This window comes from Notolepis coatsorum (assembly GCF_963971535.1).
Source record: "Notolepis coatsorum genome assembly, chromosome: 8".
Taxonomy (NCBI): domain Eukaryota; kingdom Metazoa; phylum Chordata; class Actinopteri; order Aulopiformes; family Paralepididae; genus Notolepis; species Notolepis coatsorum.
Window position 1 is genome coordinate 10168412 of NC_140172.1, and position 18135 is coordinate 10186546.

An 18135-nucleotide genomic window follows, 5' to 3' on the forward strand; every position below is an offset into this window, starting at 1 on the left:
GTACATAATACAGCCGCAAACCAGCCGCCAGAAAAACAAAAACGTTCTCTCCCCCACAACCTGGTTTGACTAGACATAAGGAGAGAGAGATGATTACAATTAACTGGAACATTCAGGTCCAGAATTGTTGGAATTCCCTGACAAAAATTTGCAAAAAGCTGTACAATTTAAACAATACCATACTGGTAATGAGAAAATAGTTGTTTATTCAATGAATGCATGGAGCTGTTCCATCTTATTTCATTTGATACTAACTACTCAGTTCATACAGATTTCAAGTATTCAAATATCAATGATGAATATTGCATAAGGTTTACACAGTTAATAGATCACCTTGTTTTATATTCATGTTCAGAGAGGAGTAATAGTTTGATCTTTGTACAGGCCTGGACTGGCCATCTAAGGGCAGAACCAGTGGACTAGACCAGTGCTTCTCAGCCTTTTCCATGTCACATTGATACACATTGATTGATTGATTGATTGATTGATTGATTGGAAATGTTATTAACAGATTGCAGAATGGGTACAATACAGTACGACTCAATACACACAATTGTTAAGGGGATGTAGACCAAAGAAAGACTTTCGTCTTGTTTACATCAGGGTCCTCCATTTTCAATTCATAATGACATTCATGACATACAGATATACAGTAGTTACATTTATGACATACAAGATATACAAATATACAGTACTGTTTAACAGAGATCCTAACAGAAACTATATACATTCGAGAGGGGGGAAACTGTACACTAGGAGGGGGTTGGGTGGGTCGGTGGTTGATAGGGTTTGGACATTTATGGGGGCCAGTTTCGAATTGCAGCCTCCCGTAGGTGCTCTTTGAGGGCGATTTTGAAGGTGGGTAGGGATTCACATTATTTTACGGCTGTAGGTAGGGTGTTCCACATTGTTGTGGCTAGGGCTGACCTTTGAAGCTTTTTTTGGCCGTCGAAGCTTCGCGGCCGAGATTCGATTTTAATTCGAAGCTTCAAGATAAAAAAAAAAAAAATCATTATTTTTATATCTTATGTTGTGGGACTTGTACAGCACTTTGGTCAACTTTGTTTTTAAATGTGCTCTATAAATAAAGTGGCTGCTCTCCATTACCCAGCCAACACCATTACATAATTATGTTGCAAACTTTGTCTATAAATACGTTTATTTTGTACATTATCTAACGTTAACACGAACCTAAACTAACTTTAGGTTAGTTGTAACGTTAGTTTAGGTTCGTGTTAATGTTAGATAATGTACAAAATAAACGTATTCCGCTGCTATAGACGTCGCTCTTTTATTTTGAAACCCCCCAGAAAGGAAGTCATTATATTAGCTTTAGTGTTAGCTCCGGTTAGCTCCGTTAGAGTGCAGTAGTTAGTAGTATAGCAATACCAGCCATTGGATTACGTTTTCCAAATTGGGGAGGCTTTTAATCATCAAGGTAAGAGGATTTTAAGTCATGGTATCCATAAACTTCAATCGGTTCGGATCCTTTGAATGAATGAGAATGTAAACAAACTGAGAAATCACTGACTGCGCTCAGAGAGGAGTCGTTCGGCAAAAAATAGTTCCGAGTAGGCCTATATCTGCTTAGAAAACGTAATTGTCGAATTAAATTATTTTTTATTTCTCCACGTGGTAAATACACAGGTCACAACATGTTTACAGGAACGTTTTGGAGTTGTATTTGGAGTGTATTTGGTGACTGTAGGGCAATGTAGGGAACTTCAGGCTCTAACCCTCCCCCACTTCCAGTGATGAAGCTAAGCTACGCTAACGGAGCGACTGTTCCCTAAGCTAAATGCATGCACAGAGACAAAAAAGGTATGCATCTTCTTGTCTAACTCCAGGGAAGATGTTAAATAAGCTAATTTCCCAAAATGTTGGAGTTTTCCTTTAATGGGTTAGCTTATACATATATATATATTGAAAGAACATAAAAAAGAAAAAGAAAACAAGGTACTTTTCTCAATTGTAATAAAAAAAGTGCCATTTTTTACCCCTACCATTTTTTCTCAGAAATGTACATTTTTTCAACCATAGTAAGGAAGAGCTCTGTAGCTTAACCCATTTAATCCCAATTTTTTTCTTGCAATGTAAGTGCTTGCATTTTGTTCCTTAGACCTCCCTAACAGATTATCTGTATTTATTTTTTTATTTTATGATGGTTAAGTTGGTGAAAATGTTAGTTTTATGCTTGGTCACAATAGTGACCATTGGGATCTAACAGTCAAAATGAGCAATTTTGCAGATTTTGACTATGTATTGTTATATATTTTGCGTTAGACTGGACCGATTTGCACTACACTTGGTGGAAGTGTGTACCGTGGTCCATTGTAGAACCTGTGAAATTTTTGTGTGCATGCGACTTACAGGGCGGGTCCATGGGCCATCCAAACACAGCTGTCCATTGACCTCCATTCACCTCCATTCATTTTTTAGAACAGCATTACACAAAAACAATTGAACTAATTTTTACAAAACTTGGTGGATGCATGTGGCATGGGCCAACTTAGAATCCCTCATAATTAGGAGTGAATCCGACCCACAGGGCAGGTCCACACCCCGCCCGAACATTTCTGTGTGTGTGGGGGGGGGGTTTAGTCCACGTTCTGTGGAGGCAGGTAAGAGAGGGGGGGGGGTTAGTCCAGGTTATGTGGAGGCAGGTAAGAGAGGGGGGGGGGAGCTGGGTGTGGGGGGGGGTTTAGTCCAGGTTCTGTGGAGGCAGGTAAAAGAGGGGGGGGAGCTGGGTGTGTGTGTGGGGGGGGGGGGTTAGTCCAGGTTCTGTGGAGGCAGGTAAGAGAGGGGAGGGGGCTGGGTGTGTGTGTCAGTGGAGGGGGGGGGGGTTAGTCCACGTTCTGTGGAGGCAGGTAAGAGAGGGGGGGGGGCTGGGTGTGTGTGTGGGGGGGGGGGGTTAGTCCAGGTTATGTGGAGGCAGGTAAGAGAGGGGGGGGAGCTGGGTATGTGTGTGTGTGTGTGGGGGGGGGGGGGGGGGGGTTAGTCCAGGTTCTGTGGAGGCAGGTAAGAGAGGGGGGGGCTGGGTGTGTGTGTGTGTGGGGGGGGTTCGTCCAGGTTGCGTGTATCCTTTCCGCAACGGAATTCGGTTTCCGGGTTCCTCTGATTGGCCGCGACCCCCACGTGACCCGCCCCCCTATCCACCGCTCTGCCGCTGCCGCGCGCGGCAGACAGAGCGAGCAGCCGCGGACTCGCTAGCTTCCTCAATTTATACGCATGGAAGTATTGACTGAATGAATGAATGAAAACTTTATTTAACAGATTGCAGAATGGGTACAATACAGTACGGCTCAATACACACAATTGTTAAGGGGATGCAGACCTGAGAAAGACGTTTGTCTTGTTTACATCAGGGTCCCCCATTTTCAATTCATATAGAACGACTACGCCGTAACAAATCATTAAAAAAATATACCGTTAACTGGAATATGTTGTGCCTTTACACATATGTTGGATTATGTAATTGGTTTGTCATGACAAAAAAATTAAAAAAATCGCGATTTACCCCCGGCTACAACAACACACAGTGACTGCATGTAGTCACTGTGTGTTGATGTTGTAGCCACCTCCTCAGAGGCAGGAATACTAAGCTCCCCCTTAAGCTCCAGGAGAGAGGGGAGAGGCTGAAAACCCGCAGTTCTTGCCCGACTGAAGAGAGCCGAATCCCCGGATCAGATTTGTCTGATGAATACCCCCAAAACATGGAGGTCCCGAATGCATGGAAGTATTGATTGCGCCGTAACAAATCATTAAAAAAATATACCGTTAACTGGAATATGTTGTGCCTTTACACATATGTTGGATTATGTAATTGGTTTGTCATGACAAACAAAAAAAATATCGCATCGCCGGCTGTCTCTGGCTTGCTCCAGCGGACACCAGAGCTCAGCCCGCGGCGATAATGTGCTGCCGCGAGCGGCATCGCTGAGCTCTGGCTCTGACTACATGCAGTCACTGAGTGTTGTTGTAGCCAGCGGGTAAATCGCAATTTTTTTATTTGTTTGTCATGACAAACCAATTACATAATCCAACATATGTGTAAAGGCACAACATATTCCAGTTAACGGTATATTTTTTTAATGATTTGTTACGGCGTAGTCGTTCTATATGAATTGAAAATGGGGGACCCTGATGTAAACAAGACAAACGTCTTTCTCTGGTCTGCATCCCCTTAACAATTGTGTGTATTGAGCCGTACTGTATTGTACCCATTCTGCAATCTGTTAAATAAAGTTTTCATTCATTCATTCAGTCAATACTTCCATGTGTATAAATTGAAGAAGCGAGCGAGTCCGCGGCCGCTCGCTCTGTCTGCCGCGCGAGGCAGCGGCAGAGCGGTGGATAGGGGGGCGTGTCACGTGGGGGTCGCGGCCAATCAGAGGAACCCGGAAACCGAATTCCGTTGCGGAAAGGATACACGCGTCCAGGTTATGTGGAGGCAGGTAAGAGAGGGGGGGAGCTGGGTGTGTGTGTGTGTGTGGGGGGGGGGGGGGGGGTTAGTCCAGGTTCTGTGGAGGCAGGTAAGAGAGGGGGGGGCTGGGTGTGTGTGTGGGGGGGAGGGGGGTTAGTCCAGGTTCTGTGGAGGCAGGTAAGAGAGTGGGGGGGGAGCTGGGTGTGTGTGTGTGTGGGGGCTGGGAGAGAGTTCAGCTTCCTCACAGCCTGGTGTATGAAGCTGTCTCTTAGTCTGCTGGTCCTGCAGCTCGGAGGCTGCTCATTCTCCTCCCGGAGGGCAGCAGAGTGAAGAAGCGTTGTGAGGGTGGTCATTATGTGTAGTCTGGGTGGTCATTATCTAGTCTGGGTGGTCATCATGTAGTCTGGGTGGTCATTATGTAGTCTGGGTGGTCATTATGTGTAGTCTGGGTGGTCATTATGTGTAGTCTGGGTGGTCATTATGTGGTCTGGGTGGTCATTATGTGGTCTGGGTGGTCATTATGTAGTCTGGGTGGTCATTATGTGTAGTCTGGGTGGTTATTATGTGGTCTGGGTGGTCATTATGTGTAGTCTGGGTGGTCATTATGTGTAGTCTGAGTGGTCATTATGTAGTCTGGGTGGTCATCATGTGTAGTCTGGGTGGTCATTATGTAGTCTGGGTGGTCATTATGTGTAGTCTGGGTGGTCATTATGTAGTCTGGGTGGTCATTATGTGTAGTCTGGGTGGTCATTATGTGTAGTCTGGGTGGTCATTATGTAGTCTGGGTGGTCATTATGTGTAGTCTGGGTGGTCATTATGTGTAGTCTAGGTGGTCATTATGTGTAGTCTGGGTGGTCATCATGTAGTCTGGGTGGTCATCATGTGTAGTCTGGGTGGTCATCAAAAAACGTGGATGAATAAGAGAAATCGTCAAAATCGCCCATTTCTTTTGTGACCATGGTTACATTTCCACCTCTTGAGGTTAAAATATGCATGCAAGCATATCATTGTCATTACATATCAGTAGAAGACCCTTTAATTAGTATATACACAACATACTATAGTTTAATCTGTAAAGTAAGATGTTGTACTTACCGTACTTTTCGCACTATAAGCCGCACCAGCTAAATTGAATGATGTGTACATATATAAGCCGCACTGGACTATAAGCCGCAGGTGTTTTAATGTTTAATTACCATATGTAATTAGCATTCGGACACAATACTGTCGGACAAATAACAAGAATTAACTCATTTACAAGTTGTATTAAGTTTAGCAAATAAGGGAACAGATAAATAACATTTCAATGCAGTCAAAAAAGCAATATTTAGATTTTTACATTTTCGGGTTTGGTCACATCGAGTCACATACAGTAGAAGCCCTTAGAAGTCAGGCATTTACTGCTACTCTGCCACTGCTTCACCACTCTGATTTTGTGACTCCTATTGTTCTCGACCGGGCCAGATTTCACACCTCCACGGCTGGGGAGATTTTCATCTTACATTTTTATTTGTCCCAAATGTCCCAGCCCCATCCGATTTCTTAGATTTTTTCACTGTTTATTTATCATACATTGCAACACTAATATATGGTCAGTACGCCAAGTCAGACTGCCCATATAAAAATTATCTTGGGGGTCTGAGGGCAGTAGCCCCCGACCCCCTCCCTGGGGAAGCACTTAAATTAAGTACCAGCCCCCGAAAATTAACACCTGAGTGAGTTCTAAAGTGACATTGGAGTGGTAGATGAGTGGCAGTGGGGACGTGATTCTCGAGGGCTTCTACTGTATAAGCCGCACCGTTATATAAGCCGCAGGGTCGAAAAATTGGGGAAAAAGCCGCGGCTTATAGTCCGAAAAGTACGGTACTTCTTTTTGTGGGGTGTTCTGGCAGCCTTTTTGTGCTGCATGGACAAACAGGAAGTAGACTGGCCTAGTCACGTGATGATTCAAGCTAGTCACATGACCTTTATACAATTTGAAAGTAGACAACATGTTGTTTCTTGTGAAAGTTTATTTTTTTATCCAGAGCAAACTACCATGCTTCTAGAGCAGGGGTGGGCAATTATTTTTCCCAGGGGGCCGAATGAGCAACTGAAAATATGTTGGGGGGCTGGGCCAAAATTCCAAACTCAATTATGCATAATATACATTTTATTTCTATATAAAAAGCAGTAAATGGCATTGTTTTGACCCCTGGTAAGAGTGTATGTTATTATTTGGCAATTAAAAGGTGAGGTTAGCTTTCAAAAATATCATTTATTCAAATAGAATTTATTTCCAAAATGATGAACAAAATGTGAAACATTAATAACAAAGGGCATTTTGAGTTTCATATACTATTGAAACAAGGATTTTCTTAGCTTTCTAAAGACATCACATCATCTTATAGCAAAAATAAACAAAACATGTCACTGAACTGTGTAAAGAAGTGTCCCAGTTTTGTAGCCTTTTTTACTTTACATGCCTATATTAAACATTTAATGTTTTCAGAACTGTGCAAAAAAAAGAAAAATAAATCAAGTGTCCCATTTCACTTGTTATATTTTCCACATTTTAGTGTTCTTCAGTTATTTTTTTTTCATTCAGTGTGAGAAATCCAGTCTCTGTTGAGCTTTAACAAGTCCATCAAAGTCAGGTTGCATGTCTGAGGTGGAGATGCGAAGCACAGCTGCCAGATGTTCATCAGTGAGAGGATCTGTACCTGGACTTGGTAAACGTCATGACTGAGAATGTCTGTTCACATATGTAGGTGGATCCAAAGAGAACCAACATCTTCTGAGCATGTCTCCTAAGCGTATATTGTGCGTGTGAACGTTGACATGAAAAGAAAAAAGTTAAAAAAAAAAAGAAATGAATTTTTTTTAAATTATCATGTAATCTTTCGCGGGCCGGTCAGAATCATCCCGCGGGCCGTAAAAGTAAAAAACGAAAAGTATCACAAATGTGACCATTAGGATTAAATGGGTTAAAGTTAAAAGTAGCTTTTCTTTTTCTTACATTACTGTAAGTATTTACGTTACTGTAAGTATTTAAATAAAATAATAAACAACAGTCTTTTGTCCAAAAAGGAATAGGAAGAAGCAATATGCTTATAACCCTAACCCTTAACGATCTTTCCAAACACTGTTACATTTTCCAACAGAATCATCTTTAAACTAAATCACTTGTTAATAAGCAAGTTATTTTACAATCAATAGGCTACTGTCCATTCAGTATTTTTTAGAAAGCAAAAGGTATATGCTGACTAGATCAGAACAAAAACTGCAACAAATACTTGAGTAAACATACTTAATTACTTCCCACCACTGTGTTTAAAGGAACACGCTAACATTTTGGGAAATTAGGGAAGATGGGTATCGTTTCTTTCTGCGTCCTGCCCTGCTCTACCTAAGAGCCACCCCTCTAAACCACATGCAGTATTTCATGAGTCCTATTGCAAAGCTTACAGATGTCAAAGAATAATTGGGAGGGACGCAATCTTTCAAAACTTAAAAATGCATTGTTTTGCATCTATATTTAGCACATATTTGATCGAATCTCTATTGAAAATAATCAGGCATCCTTTGGGCCCTATGTGTTACCCATAAGGTTCCTCTTCTGTATGAATGTGCTGGTGTGTCTTTAAGCTGTCTGTCAGGGGCCAACAAGCTCTCATATCTACTGAAGCTCTTCTCACACTGGTCACTTCTCTCCTGTATGAATGCGCTGGTGTTTTTTTAAGTGTCCAGACTCACTGAAGCGCGCTCCACATTGGTCACAGTGGTAGGGCTTCTCTCCTGTATGAATGCGCTGGTGACTCTTTAAGTTGCCAGACTGACTGAAGCTCTTCTCACACTGGTCACAGTGGTAGGGCTTCTCTCCTGTATGAATGCGCTGGTGTTTCTTCAAGTTGCCATAGGTACTGAAGCTCTTCTCACACTGGTCACAGTTGCATGGCTTCTCTCCTGTATGAATGCGCTGGTGTATCATTAACTCTCCAGAGGTCTTGAAGCTCTTCTCACACTGGTCACAGTTGTAGGGCTTCTCTCCTGTATGAATGCGCTGGTGGCTCTTTAAGTTGCCATAGGTCTTGAAGCTCTTCTCACACTGGTCACAGTTGTAGGGCTTCTCTCCTGTATGAATGCGCTGGTGTATCTTTATCTTGTCATATCTACTGAAGCTCTTCTCACACTGGTCACAGCGGTAGGGCTTCTCTCCTGTATGAATACGCTGGTGTTTTTTTAAGTGTCCAGACTCACTGAAGCGCGCTCCACATTGGTCACAGTGGTAGGGCTTCTCGCCTGTATGAAAGCGCTGGTGTCTCTTTAAGGATCCAGAGGTACTGAAGCTCTTCTCACACTGGTCACAGTAGTAAGGCTTCTCTCCTGTATGAATGCGCTGGTGTGTCTTTAAGTTGCCATAGGTCTTGAAGCTCTTCTCACACTGGTCACAGCAGGGCTTCTCTCCTGTATGAATGCGCTGGTGTTTTAGAAAAGCAGCCTTTTTGATGAAGCGCTTTCCACACTTGTCACAGCAGTGAGGCCTTGACTCATTCATATCTCTGCTTGTTGTTGGGGAGCAATGCAGCAATTGTACCTGGAGAAGAGAGAAGTACACCAATGAAGAGTTCAGATTTTGCATTCGTTCAGTTTGTATTTCTCAAGTTCTAAAAATGTTTTATGCTCCAAATGTAGTTGTTGATGTAAAAGTGAATCTGCTCCAAGGGCGGTTATTGAAACCTGGCGAACAGTTGGCTGCAATATGACATTGTGGTTGTATCTGTCCTTGTAAAAATATCATTATTGTTCCTAGTTTGTGTTGTTTTGGGAGCAATTAAGAGTACACAGACCACTAGTACAGATAATTCAGTCTGAAATTATATATTCAATGGAATGGATATTATATTAGCAATATCAATTACATGTCAATTAATCCATGTATTGATTAGCCAAAGAGTAGCCTATTGATCATTAGTTTGTAATATGTCTATCAGATCAAGATCATGAATTAAGATCACTTTTTGTCTGTTTCTTTCAAGTCTTATAGTATCCAGCATATTGCCACCCTATAACATTTCAGTCTGCCCAGCACCAAGACAACTGTTGGCATTGCAGCCTTGATGCCTTTTTCTGTTGATTTGGTCATATCTGTCTGTCATAGTAGTCTTTAGTGGTCTGTCTTTGACCAATTCATTGACAATGTATGTCTTTACAGCTAAGATAGACCTATCAGAGGTTGTAATATTGTGAAGAGAATGAATGTAATATTTAATTGTGAAGAGAATTACGTCATTGCAGATGCTAGCAGTTAGCTGACCATTATTAACCCTTTCAGTGCCAACCAAGTAATATTACGTTTTTGCTCGCCAGCGGTTGAGTGCCAGCCACGTAATATTAAGTATTTTTAATAGTTTGTCGATTTTAATATCCTATTCAATGTCAGGGACCCGTATGTTGCCGTTAGAAGGCATACTGCGACTCCGAGGGTGCAGTACAGCCAGATCCTCCCAGGTGGCAGTATCGAGAGTGCAGTAAACCCTGTTCCAGACCCTGTGTTACACTCAACTGTCTCCGGGTGCAGTTTTTCAGTAGAGGGAAGCCTAGAGGTTCAATCGATCGCATCCAAACGTCTACGGGACATCAGATGCATATGTTGCGGTGGGTTATGTCGTGGGCCAGATGGACAGCAGATGGACCAGATGGCGATCAAACAATTGGAATATTATTTTTGGAATACTCTCGATCACAGGTAAGGACTATCTGACGTCAATTTCAGCTTGATCGTGCAATGTTCTTATACACATACAGCTGATCATCGTTTTGTGTTCAAAGCGAATGCCGTTACTGGCAATCAAAGTATCAGAAATGACCCCCCCCCCCCGCCTTTCATGCATTCATGATGAAACATAATACCTATTACCGTAATTCCTCTAATAGTAACCGGGTCTCAATTACAAACCGGGTCTCTATTAATGGCCGGGTGCGCTCTTGAGCTAAGCAATTATAAGCCGGCCTCCTAATACAAGCCGGGTTACTAATATACTGAGCTGCATACTGAGCTAGTTACTTGATTTCACTTTGAAAACGTTGAAATGACCAGTGACCACCTGTAATTGCACTGTTTACTATTTCATACAGTACTTGGTTTCAATAAATGAACCCAGTACATTTTACTGGGTTCAAACTGACACAAAATGTTGATTTATTCATTATGATCAGTTTGAAAATTTGAAATATAGGCCTCCCTCTTAATACAAGCCTGGTACCCGCTACAGTTGAAACAAATACAAGCCGGGGTTACTATTAGAGGAATTACGGTATATACATTTGATTAGGAAATAGTAGCGCGTCCAGGCAAGAAACGCCAACGCTTATAGTAGAATTCAAGTAGCGCCCTATTACTCACCTTTCCGGGAATTATCCTGGATCATTCTGAAATTATACTTATATTCACCACGGGATAGCGCTTTAAAAAAAAAATATTTTGGAAACATGTGGAAATAGGTAATGTAACTGTCTGACAAAATTAGAATTTTATTTTCAAACGTATTCAAGTATAAACATCATAACCATGTCACAACAGCAGTTATAATGTATATTATCATAAATACGTTAGTTCACCAATAGGTTAAAGTGTTATTAGTGCGATTTTAGTATTCGTTTTTGTGTTGTTGTGATCGCGAAAGTCGGCCATTTTGAATAAGCGACCGTCGGTAATTGTAGTCATTTTGACGCCATTTTGAAGATGACATCCAGAGCTTTCAATGAGCGTTGGAATTTAAAAAAAATAAAAAATACACTTCCTAAAGGCCTCTAGGTGACTTCAAGCAAATTACTTCTGTATGAATTTTTTTAATATCTCTTATTACTCGGGATAATATACCACAAAACTGAACGTTATTGGCATATATTGGAGCGCAGTTAGTTTGTATCCGCTATTTTGAGCATTTAGCAACAACCAGATTTGAAATCAGTTTCAAAATGGCTGAACTCTTGCAAGAATAAGAAACCTACTGTACATACAGTAGATTTCATTATCTGTTCTTCATGCACAGCTGGTGATACTAAATCCAAATAGAACTTGCCCATTTAAAAGATAAGATTTGGCACAATCCATAAATGTGCTATAATAAGGTCTACTGTATATATTGCTCCACTTCTACAAGGTCTATTTGCATATTCTTGGTATATAGGGACATCTATGGACCTCAGTGAATGTATTCCCAGTGTCAGAAATATTGTATCTATTACTAGGCTTGCTTAAATTGTGATGAAACAACGGGGAATATGAATTATGATTTGTCTTTGCATCTTTGACAGTGAATAACACCATGCTAATAATGACCAAACATTAAAAACTGCCACTGATCTCGTTCAATACCTTCTTGAGATCATGTGTACAAAAGATATAAGGAAATGAATAAAGGGAAGATGATTAAACAGAAGGTTCTGTAGATACAGTACTGAATTCTCCCATCCGGACCAATGCAATTTGAAATATTATTATAGAATATAGAATAGCAGGCTTATAAATTACCTTATTATAGCCAATTCGCACATTTATATATATACATATTTTATCTTTCAAATGGCCAAGTTCAATTTGGATTTAGTATCACCAGGCGTGCATAAGAACAGATAATGAAATCTAGTGTAATCTACTGTACTTTTTTATTTTCACCACGGTGCAACAGTTTTGAAACAAATTTCAGATCTAATTGTTGCTACATGCTAACAATAGGGAAGAGAAACTAACTGTGTTTCAATATTTGTCAAAACATTACGTTTTGTGGTATATTATCCCGAATAATAAGAGTTATTAGAAAAATGCATACAGCACTATGAACCTTGAACCCCATAGATCCTTTCACGAAGTGTAGTTTTGAAAAATTCCAATGTAGATCCAGAGCTATGGATGTCCGCTACAAAATGGCTGCAAAAAAATTACAATTCCCACGATTGAAGGGTTTCCACCTTAACCTATTCCTAAACTAACATATGGTTGATGATAATATACATTATAAATGCTGTTGTGACATGGTTATGATGTTTATACTTGAATATGTTTGACAAAAAAAAACGATACTTTTGTAGAACATTCTGGGGAGTAGAACATATTGATTTATGACATGATGTCATTTTGGGACCGGTACCGGTCCCGTCGGGTGGAAGAGGTTAAGAAATAAAGAAAAATTTGGCATTTTATCGCACTTTAATCTTTGTGCACTCCAGACCCTGCAGAATGTTTCTCAGTGGACCAGTTCCAGGCATACCATTTATTCAGTTGCACAGCGTGCATTGAGAGAGAGTTAGAGCCAACATGGAAAAATCTGTTGAGACTGCGTTGCTTGGTACGTTGAATGGGATGTTTCGATATAAAAAACAACCAGATGGAAATGTCGATAAGAGAACGGTAGCATGCACTTTGTGCAGCAAAGACTTTGCCCATCACCGGAGCATTTCTAGCCTACACTATCACCTAAATGCCAAACATGTTGGAGCTACCACAGAAGCTAAATCGAACACCGGTCAGGTTAACATTACCCAGAGTACAAGCAAGCAGGGTCGCCTAACCACACTAGACCAGATGACGGGATTCAGAGCAAAAATTTGTCAGACCAGGCGGCTGGGTAGCGCAGTGGAGAATGCACTCGCCTACCACTGCAGAGACTCTGGGATCGAATCCCGCTGTCAGCGGTACCTCCGGCTTGGTCAGTCGTCCCTACTAACCAGGGAGCGAAATTAACTTTTTGACTCACCGGCCAGTGGCGGGTAGATGGGAAGAATCTACCCGCCAAGCATATTTCTTACCTGCCAATTTTTTTTTGATTAAAAAAAAATATATATATATATATATTTTATATAATTTTTTTTTTAAATAAAATATATATTATATAATCATACTTGTAGTTGTATTATCTGCGAGACATCGCCACCACGCAATAAGTCAAAATGCTCGCTATCTGCAAACAGCTCCACTGTCTGTGTGTATACTTGAGTAGCCTCCAGCTCCAGCAAGGATTCTCCGGCCCTGCAGCTAGACCCTATATTCAGCTAGACCCTACATTCAGCATGCAAGGATTCTCCGGCGATGCAGCTGGACCCTATTGGTATAACGTTACGGTTCTTTTGTCAAATCACATTCAACATGCCCTCAGCTAGAATACGCATTCAATCAATGTTATAAGACATTGATATCAGGAGCTACTGCTAGCCCGGTAGATAACGTTAAGACAATTTAGTTTACTGGGACAGATAGATCTAACGTGAGCTAGCTAACGTGAGCTAGCTAACGAGGGAACGGAGGTATTATGCACTCGAGTCGACTATTGCTGGAGCATTTGTTGATATCAGCAGCTATCAGTAGCTAGCCAGCTAGATACCGTTAGACAATGCCTTGTCATGTATTAAACTAAAAGTGAATAGTTGACTGGGTCATTGGTTAAACAGTAACGGTAGCTCATGGAGGTCCGCTCTTCTAGACTAGAGCAGACTGCCTCTGTGTTGACTTGACACGAGCACTGCGAGCAGAAGCCCTTAGCCAATAGTATCCCGCTGCAGGGCTGGGCGGATATGACTCGTTGCCACGGTTTCTTTCAAAATAAGAGTATCATACGAACCTAATGTTGCTAACTGCCGGAGCCATCTATATTATGACTGGAGATGCGCTTGGGGCGGAAATGAGACCCGCACAGATTTTCAAAATAAGAGTATCGTTATGAACTTGATTGATTACACGCCACACGGCGGGCAGCCCTCTAAGTGTCAAGCGCCAAAGGTAAAAACTGAGCGCCCCTGGCGGGTGGCAGGCTTTAGTTTCGGTCCCTGCTACTAACACAATTGGCAGTGTTAGTGGGTGGGAAGCCGGCGGGGTATGTGTGTCCTGGTTGTTGTAAACTGCGGTTCCTACTGGTCGGTCGCGGCGCCTGTTCAGCAGGGAAGGGATTGGGGGGAAATAGTGTGAACCTCCGCACGCATTACATTCCTCCAGTGAGAGTCCTCGCTGTCAGGTGAAAAGAAGCGGCTGGGGGTGGGGCGGTTAGGTGGCGTAGCGGAGATTGCGTTCGTCACCAACCCCGGAGCTGTGAGCTGGATTCGCCTGTTCGAATCCAGCTCACAGCTCCGGGGTTGTCACCAGCTTGGCTGGCCGTTCACACTAATACAATTGGCTGTATTAGAGGGTGGGAGAAGCTGGCGGGGCGGGTCCGGGTCGTTGTAAACAGCGACTCCTACAGTTCGGTCGGGGCGCCTGCTAAGCGCGGATAGGACCTGAGGGGGATAGTGTGATCCTTCCACACGCTACACCCTCTCAGGGAGGATCCGCGCTGCCAGGTGAAAAGAAGCGGTTGATTGGCTGGACGTGTGTCAGAGGAAGCACGTGATAGCCTCCACTCTCCCAGATGATCTGACTGTGGGGGGTAAGTGCGCAGCGACCAGGAAGGGGATTGGGAATTGGCATACGACTAACATTGGGATGGGAGAAAATCGGAGGAAAATGGAGGGGGAAAAAGATCAAAAAAAGAAAAAAAAAAAAAAAAGCGGCTGGCTGACTCCACATGTATCGGAGGAGGCATGTGGTAGTTCTACACCAGGGGTCTCAAACTCAATTTACCTGGGGGCCACTGGAGGTAGAGTCTGGATGAGGATGGGCCGCATCAAATATTCCACAAAAAAAGAGTTTCAAGTATTCAAAAAAAAAGTACAAACTGATCCAATCTTCTCAATATTTAGCAATAACATTTCAGAACATTAACGGTTCTTCAGAACATGAACGGTTCTTCAGAACATAGGCTTCTCAGTGGTGTCAGTGGACTCATCCACATGCAGCTATGGAAATGCACTGTGCATCTTTTTTTATTCTATCACAAAGCTGTTTAATCAAATCACCAGCCAGTATTTCAGTTATTCTGGTTGCTGTGCGATCTGAGGGGGATTTGCTTTTGTTTGCCTTCAAACATGGTCTCCATCACTTCAGTCATACATTATTTTATTATGTATGCATCAGAGAGAGAGAATGGCTTATTTTTCTGTTGCCTGCTGGCGAAACTAGCTACATTTATCTCACAGAGATAAAACTGTTAAATGTATTATTATTATGTGCGCCCTTACTCATTTGTGTTCTACAGAGGGCGATGTAGTATGTCCAGTACATGACGTCACTGACGTCTCCTTCACATTCCTGTTCCGGTCTATTATTTGTTATTGATTGTTGTTGATATATATATATAGCGGCACCACGACCGCGTTTCGCCTGAGAAATAAATATGCCTACGAGGCTAAAGATGATCTGAGTCAACCGAGTTCCATTCAATCGCCACCGCAACGCACTCCGTTTAACAAAAACTGGGAGCGAGGCTACTGTAGATGCGCTGTCAACTCTCTGCTCTGACTGAAGAGACGACACGCATTCCGTGAAGACCCGCCCTACTCTGCCTCTGATTCGCAGACTGTGGGTGGGGGGGAGAAACTCTGACGGGACGCTGAATGTGATTGGACCAGACCCGTACACAGACAGACAGTGGCAGTGCAGCACTGCTCGCAGAGGAGATAGCGAGGATGCATTTGCCTGCCACTTTACTTGATATCACTCCGGAATCACGTTTCAACCAAGTCACTAACGTAACGTTGCTGTCATGAGCCTGCGCTAAGTGATCAAATAAATAAAACTTCTAACTCGCGCAACGACTCGGCAACAAGTTGCGCGCGGGCCGCATTAACACTAAACTTTGATGTCAAGTAGGGGGCCGCAAAATATCATCCCGGGCCGCGAGTTTGAGACCCCTGTTCTACACCCTCCCTAGGCCGACAGTGGGGCAATGCACGCAACGACCAGGAAGGGAATTGGCATAACGACTAAATTGGGATGGGAGCACAAAAAAAATAACAGAAAAAGTGAGAACAAAAATATTATAAAAAAAATATATATATATAATTTGTAAAAATAAATAAAATTGTCAGACCAAGTGTAACAAATGAACTAACTCACTGCTGGATTGCCGTGGACTGTAGACCACTTTCGGTGGTCGAAGATAAGGGGCTAGAAAATGTGCTGCAGATGGCATCGTCTGACACAACATATAAATTGCCGTGCAGAAAGACAATGTCCAAGAGAATACAGCAGCTTTATGAACACTGAAAAAGAAGCAAAAGAGTGTGTTGCTCTGACTGGGGATCACTGGACCTCGGTGAGCAATTCAAATTACATCGGTGTGACTGCACACATGATTGACAGGGAATGGCATCTTCAGTCATTTGCCTTAACATCCAGAAAACAAACAGATGATCTTCTGTCTGTGGCAGAGGCCTGGGACGTTCAACAAAAGGTCACCACACTCGGAACAAACAGCGCCCGAACCATGATCACTGCAGCAAGACAGCTAACTTTCCAGCACATGCCGTGTGTTGCTCACATGTTGCAGAGGGCCATCACTGTTTGCCTTGGTGACAGCAGGTCCTCTGACCAGCTCCTCTTGGCCGTTCCAAACTCCAGGCTGAAGCTTAGGGGGGACCGTGCTTTTGCAGTGGCAGCCCCAAAGCTCTGGAATGAGCTGCCACTGCATGTTAGGCAGGCCCCCACTCTGCAGGTGTTTAAATCACGCCTCAAAACACACTTATTTGCTCTGGCTTTTGTTTTTTAAACCGTTTTTGAGAGATTGGCCTTTTTTTATGCGACACATTGTACTGTTTTATTATGTGCTTTTATTACATTTTATGTTTTATGTTTTATCCTATGTTTTTGGACTTGTACAGCACTTTGGTCAACTTTGTTGTTTTAAATGTGCTATATAAATAAAGTCGATTGGATTGGCAAAGTGTTGCAAGATTGTAGGTCACTTTAAACACAGCCCTGCCAATATGGATTAACTACACCAGCAGCAAACCGTACTTGGGCGGGAAAGAGCCACTGATACAGTTTCCACAAGGTGGAATTCAACACCCTTTATGATCTCTAGTCTCCTGAAGAACCAAGAGGCTGTGAAGGCTACTCTAACCAACCAGAGGCACAAGCTAACCATGTTGACTACAGCAGAGTGGGGAAAAAACCCAGAAGCTGGAGACCCTCCTTGAACCATGCAGGTAAACAAAAAACAAAAACCCACCTACAACAACAACTGTTTTACAAGATGGAGACCCCCGTGGCTGACGTCTTTGCGTCGTCCTCCTGACAAGTACAATACACCATCCAACCAGAGTGGATAAAGAAATGCTCCAGAAATAAATATGCATGGAGAAAAGCTTAGTGAGCCTCCGCGCGCAAGCACACACAAACACACAGATGTATTGTACACAGGGTTTCCGTTGTCCGGTAATTACTGTTTTTTTTACCAGGGAAATCTGTTGAAGTCCGACATATTTAAATATAGGATCTTAGTTGTATCCCTCTGTTCCCCGTTGGAAGGGTGAGGAGTAATGGGTCTCCTAGTGAGAGGGCTCCCCCTAGTGGCAAAGTGCGCACTATTTAAGTCCAACATTCGTTCTGTGGACGGCCTCAGAGCTCCCGGTCAATGTTCTGAATCCGTCTTTCTTATGCTCATGTTCATTTGTATTGTGTGTCACGTATAATCCTGTAGTTCCTTCATACCAGTCCAGCAGGCAGGCCAAGGTACGGTGGAGCGTCCTACTCAGGACGGGCGGTCATACCGGCCGTCGAAAACCGCGGCCTACCAGTGCTCCAACTCAATGTCGAGGGCCTCACCAGTGCCAAACTCGAGATTGTACGTCACCTGGCTGAT

General features: G+C 42.8%; 1 protein-coding gene across 1 annotated transcript in view; it reads right to left on the bottom strand.

Moving 5' to 3' along the window:
• Positions 1–6679: 6679 nt before the first annotated feature.
• LOC311233285 (uncharacterized protein) overlaps positions 6680–18135 on the bottom strand; it is a 65775-nt gene continuing 54319 nt past the window's right edge. Inside the window, exon 7 of the mRNA XM_084320228.1 lies at positions 6680–8999. Within this exon, the coding sequence (XP_084176354.1) occupies positions 8106–8999 (894 nt within the window). The 3' untranslated portion in view covers positions 6680–8105. The remainder of the gene's footprint in view (positions 9000–18135) is intronic.